A 17,461-nucleotide genomic window follows, 5' to 3' on the forward strand; every position below is an offset into this window, starting at 1 on the left:
CGTGAACGTGTAACAGTACTACGTTTATTATTCGGAGAGGTCACTTCCTCCTGGAACGGAGCCTGCGGCCCCCCGTCTGTGGGACAAGCGGTCCCGGGGCCTGAGTTATGTCATTGCCCTTCCCCGAAATAGGAGGAAGTCGCTCCAAAGGAAAAAAGGAGAAGCCGGGGGAGATCCGCGCAAGACCTCTCTTCCCAAAGGTGGCTGGAGGCCGAGGGTAGGGATGCCGCGAGGGGAGCCGGTCCCTACTTTGAGACCCTCAACGAGCTCCCGGACACGTTCCTCTTAATCTGCAGCTAAGAGGGTCAGGAGGTATCCAAGAGCAGAATTAGGACGGGCCACTCACAAGTGTTCGTGTGTGACAGGCTCCGAGCCGGCCCTGTCCCCCCAGCCCCCCACCCTGGGCTTCCAGGAAGGGAGGTGTGCAGCTTCAGAGGAGGGCCCGAACCTTCCTGGAGTCCCCTCTCCATTCTTCACTGAGAGTCCTCCAAGTACCCTGCCTGCGCTTCACTCCCTTTGACCAGTGACCCCACTCCCTGGTAACAGGATCTTGGTTGACTTTCTTGGGAACATCCTAAGGGCTAAGTGCTTTGTGTCTGAGACAAACTCAGGTAAACCGACGGAGGCAGCGCTTCCCATAGTCAAAAAGAGAAGCTGGAGGCCCAGAGCCTATGGCGTTGGGCGCTACAGCTGCTCAGGCTGCAGAAGACACAGCTGGTCTGGGACCCTGGGGACCGGAGACAACTTCCTGTTTGCCTGTGGTCCTGCTCACAGTCCCTCACCTCTCCCAGGGTTAGCCTGTGTTTCAAATGCGTATGATCGGCGCTGTGGGGACAGAAGCGGGTCGGGAGGCTGGGGTTCCCTGGGGGGCAGACTATGCCGACTCCGGTGTCCAGACCCTTCTGTGTCTTCAGGCGGGAGCTCCAGGCAACTAAGCGGCCGAGGAGAATAGGCAGGGATCATACTACAGGGGGAGGTTCTGGGGGTGAGGCTGTAGTCCCCACCCCCAGTACAGGTCTGGGTCCGCCGAATGCCCTGAGCCTCAGTCCTCTGGCGTTCCCGGGCCAGGGCCACAGCAGCATCAAAAGAAAGACTGCCCCCATTCCTCCAGGAGGAACGGGAGGCTCGGGACCCCCAAGCCCTTTCCCCGGGAGTCCCATCAAGCCGACCAGGCCTCGGGCATGGGTTTGCAGGTGCCACGTGGATCTTGCTACACATCGCACTAGGCATCTTGGCAAATTGTGGTTTGGGCGGCACCACAGGCACAGAGCGGACCTGCTGGACCTGAACCAGGGTGGAAGCCAGGCGCATGCCCACTCCGCTAGCTGAGCCCAGAGGACCCGGGCACAGGCTGCAGCCGTCTGGACTGGGCTGCCCCTCAGGCTCCGCCTCCTCTGGCTGGGGCGGCTCTGGGGCTGCCTGTTCGGCCTCAGAGCATGGGGAATGGCCCTCGCTGGCACTGTCAACCTCCAGGGACTCTACGTGGGACCCTTCAGGAAGGGAGTCCCCTAAACGGTCACCTCCGGCCCTCTGGTCCCTCTCGGGCTCCCCATCCCCGCTCTCCCCGTCCATGCTGACCGCCCCCGCCCCTCCTCCAGCTGCCGCTTCTGGGCTTCTGCCATCGTCAGCATCTCCTTGATCTTCTCTTGCCTCTTGGTCCTCCTGCCCCTTCTGTCCTTCAGCCTCATCCTCTCTGCCTCCTTCAGCCTCTTGTTTGTGCACAGCTTCCCGGCTCTCCTCAGCGACTGGGTTTTCCTGGGCCCCGCACTCTGGGTTGCTTCTTGCTTGTACCTGGCCTTCCTCTCCTTCCTCAGCCTCCTCCTCTCTCTCAGTCTTCCTTTCCATCTCCTTGTCTTTGCCCTGCTCTCCTGTTCCCTCCACACCCTTAGCCTCCTCCACACTCTCATCCTCCTGCTGACCGTTGGACTCCTCTCCCTTGGCCTCTGTCTCCTCCCCACCCTCTTCTCTCAAACTGACCCTCCTCTCTTGGCTTCCCTCAGGCTTGCCTCCCTCCTGACCTACCTCTCCGTCCTCCACCTCACTCTCCGGACTGCCCTCAGCCTCCTCCCTGAGGTCCCCTGTGCTTTCAGGCTCAGCCTCCTTGTCCTCGCCAACCTCACAGCATGCCTGCCCTCCCTCAGCCTGCCCTGGAGGCCCCTGTCTCCCGCACCCCGCTGTGTCGTCCTCCAGACTTTCCGGACCCTCCCAGGTTGGGCGTTTGGGCGACAGAAGGGGACTTAGGTCATCGTAGGCACTCAGGAAGACTTCCTCCTCGTTTTCTTCCTGTCCATCAGGCCTGGGGCCAGCAGAGTCCGAGGAACAGCAGCTGGGAGCCAGGACAAACTGCGCCTCATCCAGAGACAGGTCATCCAGGGGCGGCTCCACAGAGAACTCCTCCACCTGTAGGCATAGCACTGTGGCTCAGGACCAGGTGGCCCTGTCCACCCTCTGCCCTCCTTACCACCCCCGCACCCAGCGCAGTTCCCCCTTACCTGAGGCCCAACTCCCAGGAGCTCCTCCAGGTAGCCCATCCCAGGGTCATCCTCCCCAGGGAAGGCTGCTTCTGCTCTTCTTGCCTTGGCTACCTCCCCATCCTCCACCCCCACCCACTCTGGCTCCGAGCCGCTTGAGTCCTCTAGGAAGGAGAAGGAGTCCTGCACCTCCTGGGACAGGCAGTCCTCCAGCACAGGAGCCACATCCTCTGGGCCACAGTCAGCCAGGGGACCTGCGGCTGAACTTGCCTCCAACTTCTCATCTGTTGGGAGAAAGGTAGTCTCAGGAGCTCAGAGGTCAAGAGCAGCCCCCACCCTGTCCAATGTGGCTCTTGCTAACACTGCTACCATACAGGCCCAGTGCTCCCAGCCTGGGTGCTCCACATGGCTGATCCTCTCAGAACCGTATCCCTGACTACTGGCTTCGAGCTACCTTGACCTTGGCCGAGCTCCCACCAGGGCCCGGGCCCCATGCTGTGCATATCACAATGCATTATTGTAGTTTTCTCCACAAAACAATTACATAACGTAGAGTATTTATCCTCATTCGTTTTTTTGTTAGAAGTTTTATTCATTTATTCACGAGAGCCACACAGAGGCAGAGACACAGGCAGAGGGAGAAGCAGGCTCCATGCGGGACTGGATCCTGGGACCCCGGGGTCACTCCCTGGACCGAAGGCAGACGCTCACCCACTGAGCCCCCAGGTGTCCCTATCCTCACTTTAAATATGAGGAAAGCAAGACCCAGATGTGTCCGAGGTCCTAGCTCTGCTCCCTCCGACTTAAATCAACAACAAATAGCTTAACCTGGGTCTCAGTTTCCACTGCTGTAACATAAGCAACAATAACCGTGTCATAGGATTATGAGAGAATGGGGCACCCCAGGGGCTCAGTGGCTGAGCATCTGCCTTCCACTTGGCGTGACCCCGAGGTCCCGGGATCGGGTCCCGCATCGGGCTCCTCACAGGGAGCCTGCTTCTCCCTCTGCCTGGGTCTCTGCCTCTCTCTCTCTCTCTCTCTCTCTCTCTGTCTGTGTATGTGTGTGTCTCATGAATAAATAAATAAAATCTTAAAAAAAAAAAGATTACGGGAGAATTAAATGAGCTGATGCCCACAAAGTTCCTAACACGGCTCTGGGCACATGGTAACTCTCCAGTGTCAGCTGCTGGTGTTCCTGCTGTTGTGTTCCCATCATCATCATCATCTATCACACGTCCCTGCCTCGAACTTAAGGTCCCTCCTGTATTCATGTGGCACAGACTCCCATTCCTGGGTGTATCAGCGACAGGAAGGAGGCCGAGGTCCTCTCCAGGAGTTCCACAGGACCTGATCGTGTTGCTGGACCCCCCACCCCGGAATCCAGGAGGCCGCGGAAGGTAGCAAGCACCCAGAGCCCAGGCCTGAGGACAGGACAGGCCCCTCACATCCGAGTTCTGGTCCCTTCTCCCAGTGCCCGGAAGTCCCACAGTCCTCACCTGGGGGGCCGGGGCCGGAGGCAGGGCTCGGCCGGGGCTGGAGGGCGGGGCACTCAAGGCCGCGGGTGAGCCGGGCCAAGGAGACGTTGGAGATGATGTTCGGGGGCACGCTGAGGATGGAGGTGATGTGTAGTGGCAGGTTGACATTGTAGGGGTCCGAGATGTGGACGCCTGCACAGCGCTCGGCGCGGCTGCCGCCCCCGACGCGCATCCCTGACCGGCCGGCCCGCGGGGTGCCCGGCTCCGAGCTGGGGCCGCCGGGCGCCTCGGCCTCGGGCTCCTGAGCGCCCTCCGCTGCTCCCGCGGGGTCCTTCTCCAGGCCGTCCGGCTGCAGCGGGCCAGGCCGCAGACTGCTGGGTCCCGCCAGCCCCTCCGGCTCTGGGGGGAGAGGGGCGGGCAGCAGCCTCAGCTGCCAGGGCCTGGGCGCCTCCGGAAGGCTCTGCACAACGCCCCCCCCTCAAGCCCGACAGCGAGGACGGCCTGGGGGCACCCGCCGGGCTTCCCCGGGCCCCTCCTGCCAGCGCCCCATGCCAGGGCTACTCCTACGGTTCCGGGGGGGGGGCTCCCTCCCTGCAGATCCGGCTACTGCCTTGCTGGCCCCTCCCCAGCACCCCCACCCCGCACCCCTGCCGACCGCCTGGGAACACACCCATTGATCAGATGATAAACTCCTCACTAAACCCAGCCTACCTGGTACCGTGGCCAGCGTCCAGTGGGCACCCGTGCCCTGTGTTTGCAGTCAGCGAGCACACTTGGCCACACGTACAGACACACAGACACACAGGAATGCACACACAATGGGCTCACCCATAATCCTGTCATTCCTTGGCAGACACGTTCACACGCACGCTTGCACACAGGCGTGCAAAGGCCTGTGCATGCACGTAGACACACACCACGTGCACGCGCGTACTCACCATCACTGACCCCAGCTGCCGCGCTCAGTGAGTCCATGCTCTTGGCTGGCCGCAGCGTCCCCTTCTCAGACTTGTCCTCTGCAAGACACAGAGGATGTTTGTAGAGCCAGGGCCCGGCTCGCCTTCAGCAGAGCTCGCGCCTTTCCCCAGACCTACCTCTGTCCTCGGCCCCCCGCGGGAGTTTACGCTTGGTCTCGTGGCCAGAGCGACCCAGATTGAAGATAGATCTCCACTTCCTGACCTTCAAAGACCCCTTTCTCCTGAAGGGAATAGAGAAATCCTTAGGGTTGGAGCCTGGTGGGGTCAGCGCAAGGGAGGAGGGCCCCACGAAGGAGGCCTTACTTGTGCTCTCCAATTTCGATGATAGTGTGGTAGGGCCGTATCTGTGGGGGCCCATCGCCAGCCTGCAGGACACTAGGCAGGTGGTAGGGTAGGGACCTGGGCATAAGGTCCTCGGGGCTGCTTGACGCCCGGGCCCCCGGAAGTGACCGCCATCCACTCTCCATCTCACCGCCTAGGAAGATAAGAAGAATGGGCGAGCCAAGAACAGAGGGGAGAGAGGGCTTCAGGTTCTCGGCTCCTCGTGGCGCCCTCCCACTCCCCAGTAACTACCAGGCTAGGAATCTACTCAGAGGCCTTTGGAGACAGACTCTCCGTGTCTGGCTCCTCAAGAGGGAATCCTCAGAGATGGGGGCCGGGAGATCCCAGGGCACTGGCCAGGTGGGCTCGGGTGGGAATGACCAGTCTGTAGCCCCAAGAACCGGGATGGTGATTAGAAGGTCAAGCTGTGCAGGAGAGGTCTGCTCAAGCGCGGACCACACCGTCACTTCCCCAGCGCCTCCTCTACGTGACCACAAGCATCATCCCTCTATGAGACCCAGTTCTCAGCTGCAAAACACAGAGGCTGAACTAGGTGACCTCTGAGGCCCTCATGACTCCCCAGACGGAGTGTGGTGGGGTGGTGGGCAGGAGGGACACTGACCGGAGAGAGAAGCACCCCCAAAGAGCTGGTCCACGTGCGTGAGGATGAACTCGACCACGATGGACTGCACACGCACCTCCATGAAGGCCGCCGTCCCATTGAAGCCCGAGGCCTCTATGTCCTTAGACCTGTGCAGATGAAGAGTTATTCCCCTCCAGGGCCAGCACTCTTCCCCACCTGAAGTCTCCCCAAAACACCCCACACCCTTTCCCCTGCACACCCTTAACCTCATCTCCACCTCTTAAACTGCAAGCATAATGCAAGTCTCTCAAATGCCACTTCCTCCAGGAAGCCCTCTTGGACACCCGCCTCAGAATTCATCTCTACTTCCTTTGCACACGAGAATGCCTTGTTATAATGAATAGCGGGGCTTCTCGAGGCCTGCCTTGCACCACAGGGACTAGCATGCCGGCCAGCTCTCCGTGAGGCCGCAAGATGTGTGCTCTGCAAACATTCAATACTTCCTGTGCCAGCCCCTGAGCTCGGTGACACAGTGTGAGAAGACGCACAGGCCTCGTGTCCAGCAAGTAAACCCCATCCCGCTCAATGCAATTCAGAACCTTCCTCTTTCTCCCTGGGCTCCGTGGGACCCCACACCCCTCTCTGTGCACCCACACAGCCACACCCATTCCCGGAGCGGCCTGGGGGGGGGGCTAGGCTCCCCGCCAAGATCCCCACACCCTGCTCCCGCGTGCGCCCACCTCAGCAGGTTGGGAGCCCACACAATGGCCAGGTTGCGGGCGTGCATGTTGGTCTGAGCGCTGAACGAGGCCATGTGCACCAGGTGCCGCATGAGGAACTCCAGGGTCCTGCAGAAAAGGAGGTGTCAGGGGCCAGGGGTCACACATGCAACACCCAGGCGGAAGTGGGATTGAGGTCTGGGAGCTGGAAGGGACCAGTCAAGGCCCCAGGGCTGTGTGTGGGTGGTTGGGACTTGGAGCAGGGCGCGCACCTATAGTTTGGGACAGGGAGTTCTCGAAGCACCTCTAGGATCTTGACCAGGCGCTCAGGCTCCAGCTGCACTCCCACCGCGTCCTGTTGGGGAGGAAGGGTTCAAGAACCGAGTCCATGAACAGCCAGCACTGCCCCTGCTCACTCCCGGGAGCCTGAGCCCGACTCTCAAACAATTCTGTGCTGTTCCCCCACCGTCCCACACCACAGATCTTTCGAGGTGCACCGACAGACGGAGTAGGCATTGCTCACACTTCAGGGTGCAGACCTGCCGCTGGGTCTTGGCTCGGCCACTTAATAGCTTTGTGACCTTGAACGACTTGCTGCCACTCCGCCTTAGCATCCTCGGCACAAGAACACCTTAGGGGCCCCTCCCTGTGGGTGCTCCAGGGCTGGGGAGTTACTCCCAGGAGCCCCGGAAGGCCTACACCCACCCAGTCTAGCCTGTGTGGGCCGAATGGCGGGGGCTGCTGCCCTGGATTTCTAAATGCCATTCCGCTCAATAAAATGCAACTTATTTTTAAAATGTTACTGAATTCAAGATAGCATTTTTGTCACATATCTTCTTATTCAAAAGATGTGCAGCCTACAACCCGCTCACGGAGGGGCATGCCTGAAAAAGCTGTGACTTCCGAGAAGGGCTCTCATTCTCTTAAATGTGGGGAAGCTCTGGTCTAGGTGATTTCCAGGGGCCCTCTACTCTCCCTCTGGGTTCTACTTTCCCTGGTCTCCCCCTGCACCATGTGTGATCTGCAGGCCCTAAGGAAAGGAGGAAAGGCGGAGGGAAGAGGCGGGACGGGGGGCAGCGGGCAGGGGGCACTGGCAGGGAGGGGTCTTTTTGTTCTCATGTGGTCTCGGTCATTCAGGGTCACTAGGACACCATCTGGCGCTGGACGCACTTGGGATGTCAAAACCAGAGCAGTCACCCCTCGGCCTCGCCTTCCACCCCCCTGCCTGTCAACTCACAGCAAACTTGTCATAGAGCCGGTATGTGAGCAGGGGGTCGGGCAGTTCTCTGAAGTAGGCCTTGCACAAGGAGGAGACGCAGTGAATGTCCTGGAGGTAAACGTCTTTCCGCAGGTCTGGCTTCCGCTCTGCCTCAAACTCCTGCCTGGGGAGGTGCAGAGTGGTCAGGAGTGGTGGGAGGGGGGAAGCTGGGAGGCCTGGGAGCAGTGCACGGGGGCCCGGGGAAGGTGGAGGGTCGACGTGCATGGGCCTGGAAGGAGGATGTGGGGGCGTATGTGCATACACGAGGCAGCGGGCGCGGATGGACGTGCCACTGGGTAGAGCGGGCGGAGGGTGGGTGGTAGATAGGGAGGCGGGCTGTGCACCAACAGGGATCCATGTCAGTGGTGTAGCTGTGGGTGTGGGTGGTGAGGTTGGGGTCCATAGGAGTCAATACAAGTGGGGACATGGACGTGTAAAGATGGGAACGTGTAAAGATGGAGGAGTGTAACTCTTGGAAGGAAATACAAATGTCAATCTCCCTGACCTTGGATCAGGCAACAGTTGCGTAGATAAGACACCAAAAGCACAAGCAGCCAAAGAAAAAATAGATACACCGAACATCGAATGACAAACTTGTGTGTGTGTCAGAGGGTACTGCCAAGAAAGCGAAGACACCCCACGGAATGGGAGAAAATATTTGTGAATCATAGATTTGATAAGTGTTGGGACCCCCGGGGGGCTCAGTGGCTGAGCTTCAGCCTTCCACTCAGGTCGTGACCCCAGGTCGAGTCCCGCATCGGGCTCCCTGCACGGAGCCTGCTTCTCCCTCTGCCTGTGTCTCTGCCTCTCTCTCTCTCCCTCTCTGTGTCTGTCATGAATGAATAAATAAAATCTTTTAAAAAAAGAAGAATTAAAAAAATATTTGATAAGTATTTAACATCTGGAATATAGGAAGAATTCTTGCAACTCAAAGGAAACAAGCCAACTTAAAAATGAGGAAGGGATTTGAATAGAAATTTCTCCAAAGAAGATACACAAATGAGTAATATGCACACAGGAAGGTGTTGGATGTGGTTAGCTGTTAGGGAAATGCAAATACAGGTGAAGTAGCCCTTCACACCCACTAGGGTGGCTGTTATTCAAAAGACACACAGGAACGCGTGTTGGCAGATGTGGAGAAATGGGAACCCTCGTGCATCGCTGCTGGGGGCAGATAGGAAAGGATGCACCGCCAGGGAAAGCAGCCTGGCCGTTCCTTAAAAAGCCCAACCTTGGGATCCCTGGGTGGCACAGCAGTTTGGCGCCTGCCTTCGGCCCAGGGTGCGATCCTGGAGACCCAGGATCGAATCCCACGTCAGGCTCCCGGTGCATGGAGCCTGCTTCTCCCTCTGCCTATGTCTCTGCCTCTCTCTCCCTCTCTCTCTGTATGACTATCATAAATAAATTTTAAAAAAATTAAAAAAAAAAAAAAAAGCCCAACCTTCAGGGATCCCTGTTTGGCTCCTGCCTTTGGCCCAGGGTGCGATCCTGGAGACCCGGGATCGAATCCCACGTCGGGCTCCCGGTGCATGGAGCCTGCTTCTCCCTCTGCCTGTGTCTCTGCCTCTCTCTCTCTCTCTCTCTGTGGCTATCATAAATAAATAAAAATTAAAAAAAAAAAAAAAGCCCAACCTTCAGCCCAGGGCCTGATCCTGGGGTCACAGGATCGAGTCCCACATCGGGCTCCCCGCATGGAGCCTGCTTCTCCCTCTGCGTCTCTCTCTCTCTCTGTGTGTCTCTAATAAATAAATAAAATCTTAAAAAAAAGCCCAACCTTAGAGTAACTGCGTGACCCAGCAGCTCCACGCCCAGCCATGTCCTCAGGGGAACTGAAAGCATGTGTCCACGTGAACACTTGTACATGAATGTTCACACCGGCGTCACTCATAGTAGCCAAGGGGTGGAAACACCCCAAATGTCCGTCAACTGATGGATGGATCAACAAAATATGGTGAAGCCATACAATAGAATATTATTCAGCCGCACAAAGAGCTGAAGTACTAGCCGGTATGACAACATGCACGAACCTTGAAAACTTGCTAAGTGGAAAAGCCAGACACAAAAGGTTACAATTCTCTGATTCCGTGTATAAGAAATACACAGAATAGGCAAATTCATAGCGATAGAAAGTAGACCAGCTGTTGCAAGAGGCTGAGGGAAAGGAGAAATGTTTCTTTTATTTTATTTTCTTTCTTTTTTTTTTTTTTTTTTTTTTTTTTTTTTGGAGAAACGTTTCGGGGTTGATGAAAAGTTCTGGAATCAGATAGTGGTGGCCGTGGCATGGCCTTGTGAATATACTTTAAAAAGAAATCACTGGATTGTGGATTGTACATTTTCAAATAGTGAGTTTTATGGTATGTGAATTACATCAACATTTTTTAAGCCAGGTGGTTGTTTGCGGGCGTGGAGACGTGTAAGTGTGTACACACACGCCTGCTAGCCTGGGGGAATGGGGTGCATGGGCTCAGCCTTCCCCAAGGACACTCCGGAGCTCCTCCCTTGGCACCCAGCACCCATGTTTCCTTCTCCCGCCTTCCCCTTGGGCCTCTGGCTCCCTGGCCCCCTGGCCCATGGAGCCCCCTCACTGCTCGACTCACCGGAGCTTCTGGATGTTGGAAGAGACCCCCGAGAGGCGGTAGATGCCATCCACCACCCCATATTCCTCCACGAACTCTGCGCAGCTCTTCAGCACCTGAGGGACTGGGGGCACAGAGAGGCCAGAGAAAGAGAAGTCGGCGGGGCGCCGGGGGGCTCAGTCGGGGAAGCGTCTGCCTTCAGCTCAGGTCATGATGTCAGGGTCCAGGGATGCAGCCCAAGTGGGGTACCTGCTCAACAGGGAGCCTGCTTCGCCCCCTCCCTCTGCCCCTCCCCTGTTCATGCTCTCTCTCTCTCTCTCTCTCTCTCTCAAATAAATAAATAAAATCTTAAAAGGAGAGAGAGAGAGAAATCAGGTCTGGGAGGTCAGAGACCACAGGGATCTGAGAAATGGGAGCATCAGGGAAGGGGTTTGGGGAAACAGCTCATGAATAAAAACTTGTTAGAGGGATTCAGCTCCAGCCTCCCAATCTCTCTGCTCGAGGGGGCCACGGCCTCTGCATAAACCCCCCAAGGGAGGGAGAGCAACTGCCTCCCGGGCCTGCCCAGTCCTGTTAGCAAGTTCTGCCCTCCTTTTTTTTTTTTTTTAAATGATTTTATTTATTTATTCATGAGAGACACCGGCAGAGGGAGAAGCAGGCTCCTTGCAGGGAGCCCAATGCGGGACTCGATCCCAGGACCCTGGGGTCAGTCCCTGGGCCGAAGGCAGACGCTCCACCACTGAGCCTCCCGGGGCCCCAGTTCTGCCTCCTTCGAACTGGAACTCGTATCTCTGTAATGACTAGTTGCTACCCCAGGATTTTCCAAGGGGCAGCGGTCCGGTTGGAAGGGCACTCGGAGTAGGACAGGTCTGGGAAGTACATTCATTGAACGCTCGATACAAGATGAAGGAGCATTAGTTGTCCCGACCCCCACGGGGCAGCGTGGACGGGGAGTACTGGGAACACTGGGAAGCGCCCCTCCGGTGGCAGGTGCGCGGGCGTCGGGCCTGTCGTCGGGAGACATGCCAGCTTGTGACGGGTCAGTTCGGGAGAGAAGCACCCATGTGCCCAGCACTGTGCTCTGGGTACTCCGGTCCCTCCTTCTTCCTTCCTTTCTTTCTTTTTTTGATTTTATTTATTTATTCAAGAGAGACAGATTGAGAGAGAGAGAGAGAGGCAGGCAGAGGGATCCCTGGGTGGCTCAGTGGCTCAGCCGTTTGGCACCTGCCTTTGGCCCAGGGCGTGATCCTGGAGTCCTGGGATTGAGTCCCACGTCAGGCTCCCAGCATGGAGCCTGCTTCTCCCTCCTCCTGTGTCTCTGCCTCTCTCTCTCTCTCTCTCTCTCTCTCTCATATATAAATAAATAAATCTTTAAAAAAAAAAAGAGAGAGAGAGAGAGAGAGACAGGCAGAGGCAGAAGCAGGCTCCATGAAGGAGCCCGACATGGGACTCAATCCGGGGACCCTGGGATCACGCCCTGGGCCAAAAGCAGGCACCAAACCACTGAGCCCCCCAGGGATCCCTCGGTGCCCATTTCAAAGGTCAGGACGCTGAAGGTCGAAGGAGTAACAAGTGCCCGGTGTTACTCACCTGGAGCCGGTCTCCAAATCCCAAAATTTTACAAAAAGCTAAGAGTAAAATGACCGAAGGAATGGGGTTGAAGGGGAAATAGGAGGGGGTAAGATCAGTACCCAGAAATGCCCATCAAGTGATGCCATATGGTTTCTAGATGCGGGCTCTTCACTTCCTGGTGACTCAAGCAAGATCACCGTAACCAGGTAGAACTCATAAGGCCCATTAGGAAACAAACAAACAAAAAAAAGAAATCGAGGGCTGAGGAGAAACAGCTCTTTCTGACACTGACACGAGAGAGGGATTTCTCTGGTGAACCAAACTTAGTATTTTTCTCAGGCCATATTCTCTATTTCAATCTCCAAGGGATGTCACTGAGCCTCCTAAGTGACGGGTGATTTTGTTGAATCATAAATAAACCGTTATTGGGCACACGGTGCTAGAGGCTACGGAAAATGGAACTATTGTCCGAGGTGCAGACACCAAAGAAACAAGTGATGACAAAGCACAGTGAGTCCCACGATACAGGTGGGGGGTGGGGGGCAGCAGTGGAGGCGATGCTTGAGGTGTGTTCTGAGGGGTCCCCGGAGTTTACCAGCAGGCGGCAGAGGGAAGGGTATCTCCAGGCAGGGGCATAACGTAAGGTGTGGTACCACAGTTTGCTCAGGGGTCGCAAAAAGCTGGATCAGATGGTTTGTCGGGAAATTGGAGCTGAGGCCGGGGGCGCAGGGGCCTGGTTTGTGAAGGGTCCTATGTGCCAGGCGGAGGAGTGTATTTCTCATTCTAGATCTATAAGGTGACAGTGAAGGTTGGGGTGAAGCCAGGTGTTTATGCAGCCAAGGATCTAAGGCAGGGAAGGCTCTAGAAGGATAAATATGTGGCCTCGTGCAGATGGGATTCCACGCATGGTGCTGGAGGGCTTCCCGTGTCTGAGACACCACGTCCTAAAATACGAGGGACACCAATCGGTCACCCTGGGCCTCAGAGAGGGCACCAGAAAAAAAAAAAGGTTACAGTTAGATCTTGTCCTTAAGGAGCTTACAGTCTAGTAACAGGGGAGGAGGCCCGGGATGGGAGAGAGAATATAACTTTGCACACGTGGGTTTGGAGCCTGGCTCCAGGTGGGTAACACCCGGCACTTGTTCCTCCTTCGACCTTCAGTGTCCAGACCCGTGAAATGGGGACCGGAGTACCCAAGGCACAGTGCTGGGCACATGGGTGCTTCTCTCCCAAACTGACCTGTCACAAGCTGGCGTGCCTCCCTACGACAGGCCCGACACCCACGCACATACTTCCCCACGTACTCCTATCCCAAGTTTTTGGTGCAATTCAGTAATTAAGTAACATGGAAATACAGAAGGAAGAAATAATCAATAAACCCATCAACCGCTACTGTAAACCCTCCCCGTGTGACCTGGTGTCCACACCCTTTGCGTTCCAGCTCCCCAGAGCCAGAACTTGGGTGAGACAAGGGAAGCATGAGGGTGGAGAATTTAAGGAAGCCTCCACTCCTAGGGCTGTGCAAGTGCAAACTGTGCACACACACAACCTTGGGAGTGAGAGCCTCCTTGAGAAAGAGCCACTGGGGCGCCTCGCTGGTGCAGTCGGAAGAGCATGCAAGTCTTGATGGGGGAGTCATGAGTTCGAGCCCCAAACAGGGTGTCTGGATTAATAAAATAAATAAACTTGAGAGAGTGAGGAAGAAAGAGAAAGAAAAAGAAGGAAGAAAGAAAGGACAGGCAGCCAGGGCACTGGTGCGGCCCTGAGAGTGAAGGTTTTGTTGAATTTTGTGTCCTGGTCACCCCTCTTGCCTCACCTTAGCCCTGGCTCTGCAGGTCCCCCACCAGCCCTCCTTCCAGGACCTGTGCCCGTTTGCCAGGGTCCCCCTCCCCTCGGGTTCCAGCACTGGCTGCAGAAGTGGGGTGGACCCTCCTCATTCGCTGTTCTCCCCGCAGGGGCCTAATGCCACCCCAACTCTCGGCCGCCACATTATTCTGTTGACTCATCATCCACTGTCACCCAAAGCCTAGGTTCTTTTCACATGAGCAGCAACCAAGCCAGATCTCCCCCATCCTGCCCTTCTCTGTTGATTTCGAATCCTCTGAAAAGGCCCTTAAAGAAGGTATTTGAGGGATCCCTGGGTGGCGCAGCGGTTTGGCGCCTGCCTTTGGCCCAGGGCGCGATCCTGGAGACCCAGAATCGAATCCCGTGTCGGGCTCCCGGTGCATGGAGCCTGCTTCTCCCTCTGCCTGTGTCTCTGCCTCTCTCTCTCTCTCTCTCTCTCTCTGACTATCATAAATAAATAAAAATTAAAAAAAAATTAAAAAAAAAAGAAGGTATTTGAGGGGCGCCCAGGTGGCTCAGTCGGCTAAGCACCCGACTCTTGATTTCAGCTCAGGTCATGATCTCAGGATTGGGAGATCGGGCCCCATGTCAGTCTCCACACTGGGTGTGGTCTCTCTCTCTCTCTCTCTCTCTCTCCCTCCCTCTGCCCTTCCTCTCTCTCCTCTCTACCTCTCTCTAAAAACAACAAAACAAAAAAAGAAGAACATATTTGAGAGCCTAAGGAATCAGAGTCACAGAGGAAATGGGTCAAGGAGATGAGGGGAGCGATACCCTGAGAGAGACGAAGGGGGGGCAGTGAAGGAGAGATGGGAGCCCTAAGAGGCAGGGCTGGGGTGAGGGGGTCAAAGAAGAGACATCAGGGAATGGGGGCGGGGGGGGGGCTGGGAGGAGGGCCCAGAATTTAGAGACCTGGAGAATCAGAAACTGGAACAAGGGAGCAAAGAGATAAAGGTTAGGGAAAGGAAGAACCCAGAACAGGTGGCTCCTGGGGAAGGAAGGGACCCGCCTGGGGCCCCCAGCAAGGAGAAGGATGGGGAAAACCAAGCTAAGGGGGGGTGCACAGGGTTGGCGGGATGAGGTAGGCAGGAACCCGGATCTCCACTAGCCTGGGCTTTCCTCCGCCAGCCTTGGGTAAGGGAGAGGCCTCGCCAGGCTCTCTCTGTCCTTTCACTTCCCACCTGTCGGTGGGGGGGGCGAGGGGGGTCACTGTGGCTCTGGGGCCCGAGATCACGCCCCCCGGGGCTCAGGTGAGGTTCTGAGGGGGCCAGGAGGGTCTCCTCCTCCTCCGGGGCTCACCGCGACCCGGCCCAGCAGCCAGGTGGACGTCCAAGCCTCAGAGGACGTGCCCCCCATGGGCTGGGAACGCAGCCGGAGGCCGGGGGGCCGCAGGGGAGGGGGCCGGGCGACTGGGGGTGCGTTTCCACCGCGGCTGGCAGGGGCCGCAGGGGAGGGCCGCGTCAGGGCGAGGAGACCGAGCCGAGGGTTTGCAGGGAACCAGAAGAACATTAGTCCCATTGAATCATGTGGCCGTTGGCCAAGAGCCCTTGACCTGGAGAGGCATCTCTGGTGAAGGACTCAGGGTGAGACGCAGGGCCAAGCCTCGACACTGTCTTCGGGACCGGGACCGGGGTTTCCCTCAACAGAGGCCGGTGGGGATGGGGGCCTCCGGGGGAGGAGAAAAAGGGGAAGGAGGTGTTTGGGGCCAAGGGGGCGGGGCTGAGGGCAGGAAATGAGCTGGGAACCACCATCACCCTCCCTCCACGGCAGGCGCCACAGCCCAGAGGAGAAGACAAAGAGGAAATGACAGATTGGGGTGGGGTGGGATGGGGGGGGGGATCGTGCCAGGCTCTGGGAGGAGCTCGAAGTACCAAAAACAAGCTGGACTGGGCGGCCAGGACACCTGCCTTCAATTTCGAATCCCATCAAGCTGGGTTTGTGAGAGGCCACTCTGGGCCAGGGCGAGCGCAGAGTTGTCCCTGGTCCTGCTGGCTTCCCAGCCCCTCCAGGGACCCCAGGGTGGCAGCAGACAGGCCCCACGGATCGTCCACATCTACTCCTTTGCACCCTGTGGCCTGACCCCGCAACCAGCCTCGGGGGTCCCCCATTTCGGCAGCTTCTCCCCCGCGCCCTCGGCCTGTTGCTCCCGCGCAGGAAGAGTCACGGACACTGGGGCAGGGAGACCCCACCCCACGGCCTCCCCTGCGGCCCAGCAAGGCTGCAGAGCGCCCAGAGCCCCGCAACCACGTCCCTGGGCGCCCTCCTCCAACCAGGAAACCCCCGACCTCCCCAGTGCCACCCTCAGACTCTCCCAGGGCCCTGCCCCTGGCTCCTTTCATTCAGACCCAAGGACCATCCACTGGCCCTTCAGCCACTCGCCTCTGACCATGCCGTACCCCCGGCCTCTCTCTCTGTCCCCAGCACAGATGTCGCGTCACCCCTCTCTTTTGCCTACTTCTCTCGGTTTCTCATCTCTCCATCCTCCCCCCCCCCCCGCCCCCGCCTCTCCATCCCCAGGTAGTCACACAAGGGGGCTCCCCTGCTTCTTCGCTGAGCCACACTTCCTGCCGCGCCTGCCGGTCAGCCTCCTGGGTGCTGACCCCAAGCCACTGCCCCTCGCCGTGAGCACCTGGGCACCGCGTCTGTCCCTCGACTGGATCTGATCCACCCCCTGAAGCAGCCCCGAGCCACATCCTTACCCTCCTGGCCCGAACGCTGGAGCTGCTCCTGCAGGTCACACCCAAACACCCTCTCCTTCGAGCTGCCCTTCTTCTTTCCTTTCTGCCGAGACTTCATGGCTGGAGCCCCCGGGCCCCGGCCCAGCCACCTCCGCCCCCCCGAGACCTTTGCCCTACCAGTCCCCCATAGGATCCCAAGGCGGCCTCTGGGCTTGGCCCGGCCCCGGGGGGCAGGGCTCCGAACTGGGGGTGGAGGGTGGCCTGGGCAACAGGCAGCAGCTCTTGCCTTTGGGCCCCAGCGACACGGAAGTAGCCGTGGAAGAGGAAGCTGCCCGGACCCTGGCAAGAAGCTGTGTCTCGTGGCCCAGGCTGGCACTTGCCCCTCTGGCCCCGCTCAGCCCTGGGGGAGCAGGAAGCTGTGCAGCTCCTCAAACCCGCTTCCTGTTAGAGCATCTTTGCAACCACAGGGCCCGGGGTGGGGGAGGCAGCTGACATTCACATCCTCAACCCATCACTGGGACTTCGCTCATTGGTCAAGGCAAGGTGATGTCAGAGCCCCGGGGTGGGGTGGTGGCGCCCGGGACCTGAGCAGGTCCTTCGAGACCAGAATTTGGGGGGTCTGAGGTGGAGACTGGAGGCTGGCCTGGGCGGGGCAGGTGCCCAGGCTCAGCCCCCGACGGCCTGTGGCCTCGGTCAAGTCCCATCACCCCCGTGAGCCTCAGCGTCCACACCAAGGTGACCACCAAGGGGGTGAACGAGGTGATCTTTCATCCTTCCGACCCTTTCTGTGGGACTCACTTGAGCGTCGGCTTCTTTGGAAAGAGTGTGCACACAGCCATCTGCCCCCCGGGCCTGTTCCGGCGAGACCCCAACACGACACAGGACTGACGGCGCCGTGCGCGGAGGGAAGGGGCTTTTCGCTCTGTGGTCCTCGGGGGAACTCTCAGGCAGGGCAGAGGGCATTTCTTTCCCCTTTACCTCCCAGCCAC

General features: G+C 58.0%; 1 protein-coding gene and 1 long non-coding RNA gene across 3 annotated transcripts; one reads left to right on the top strand and one right to left on the bottom strand.

Annotated features, from left to right (window-relative positions):
* Positions 1–2: 2 nt before the first annotated feature.
* ARHGAP30 (Rho GTPase activating protein 30) lies at positions 3–16,925 on the bottom strand. 2 transcript variants are annotated; one of them, XM_072814789.1, is made up of 12 exons: positions 16,494–16,925; positions 10,402–10,504; positions 7,784–7,928; positions 6,819–6,901; positions 6,568–6,675; positions 5,867–5,994; positions 5,227–5,398; positions 5,041–5,144; positions 4,885–4,962; positions 3,968–4,345; positions 2,493–2,755; positions 3–2,400 (listed from the first exon to the last, which is right to left on the bottom strand). In XM_072814789.1, exons 1-12 carry the CDS (start codon positions 16,588–16,590, stop codon positions 769–771), a joined length of 3,291 nt encoding a protein of 1,096 aa, XP_072670890.1. In that variant the 5' UTR covers positions 16,591–16,925; the 3' UTR covers positions 3–768. The 2 variants fall into 2 exon arrangements, with proteins under 2 accessions (XP_072670890.1, XP_072670891.1); XM_072814790.1 differs by having other exon boundaries at positions 7,784–7,924; positions 16,494–16,508.
* Positions 5,823–9,429, top strand: LOC140626924 (uncharacterized). Its single transcript, XR_012025887.1, has 2 exons — positions 5,823–7,495; positions 7,684–9,429. It is a non-coding gene; the product is annotated as an uncharacterized lncRNA (long non-coding RNA).
* Positions 16,926–17,461: the final 536 nt, after the last annotated feature.

This window comes from Canis lupus, chromosome 38, assembly GCF_048164855.1.
Source record: "Canis lupus baileyi chromosome 38, mCanLup2.hap1, whole genome shotgun sequence".
In the NCBI taxonomy this organism is placed as follows: Eukaryota; Metazoa; Chordata; class Mammalia; order Carnivora; family Canidae; genus Canis; species Canis lupus.

Bases quoted from the DNA above. Each gene is read 5' to 3' on its own strand.
- ARHGAP30 (XM_072814789.1), bottom strand. From the start codon at position 16,590: ATGAAGTCTCGGCAGAAAGGAAAGAAGAAGGGCAGCTCGAAGGAGAGG. The intron at 6,676-6,818 runs GTGCGCGCCCTG...CCTTTTCTGCAG, and splicing joins CTCCCTGTCCCAAACTATAG to GACCCTGGAGTTCCTCATGC. The intron at 5,399-5,866 runs GTCAGTGTCCCT...TTATCTTCCTAG, and splicing joins TGGGGGTGCTTCTCTCTCCG to GCGGTGAGATGGAGAGTGGA.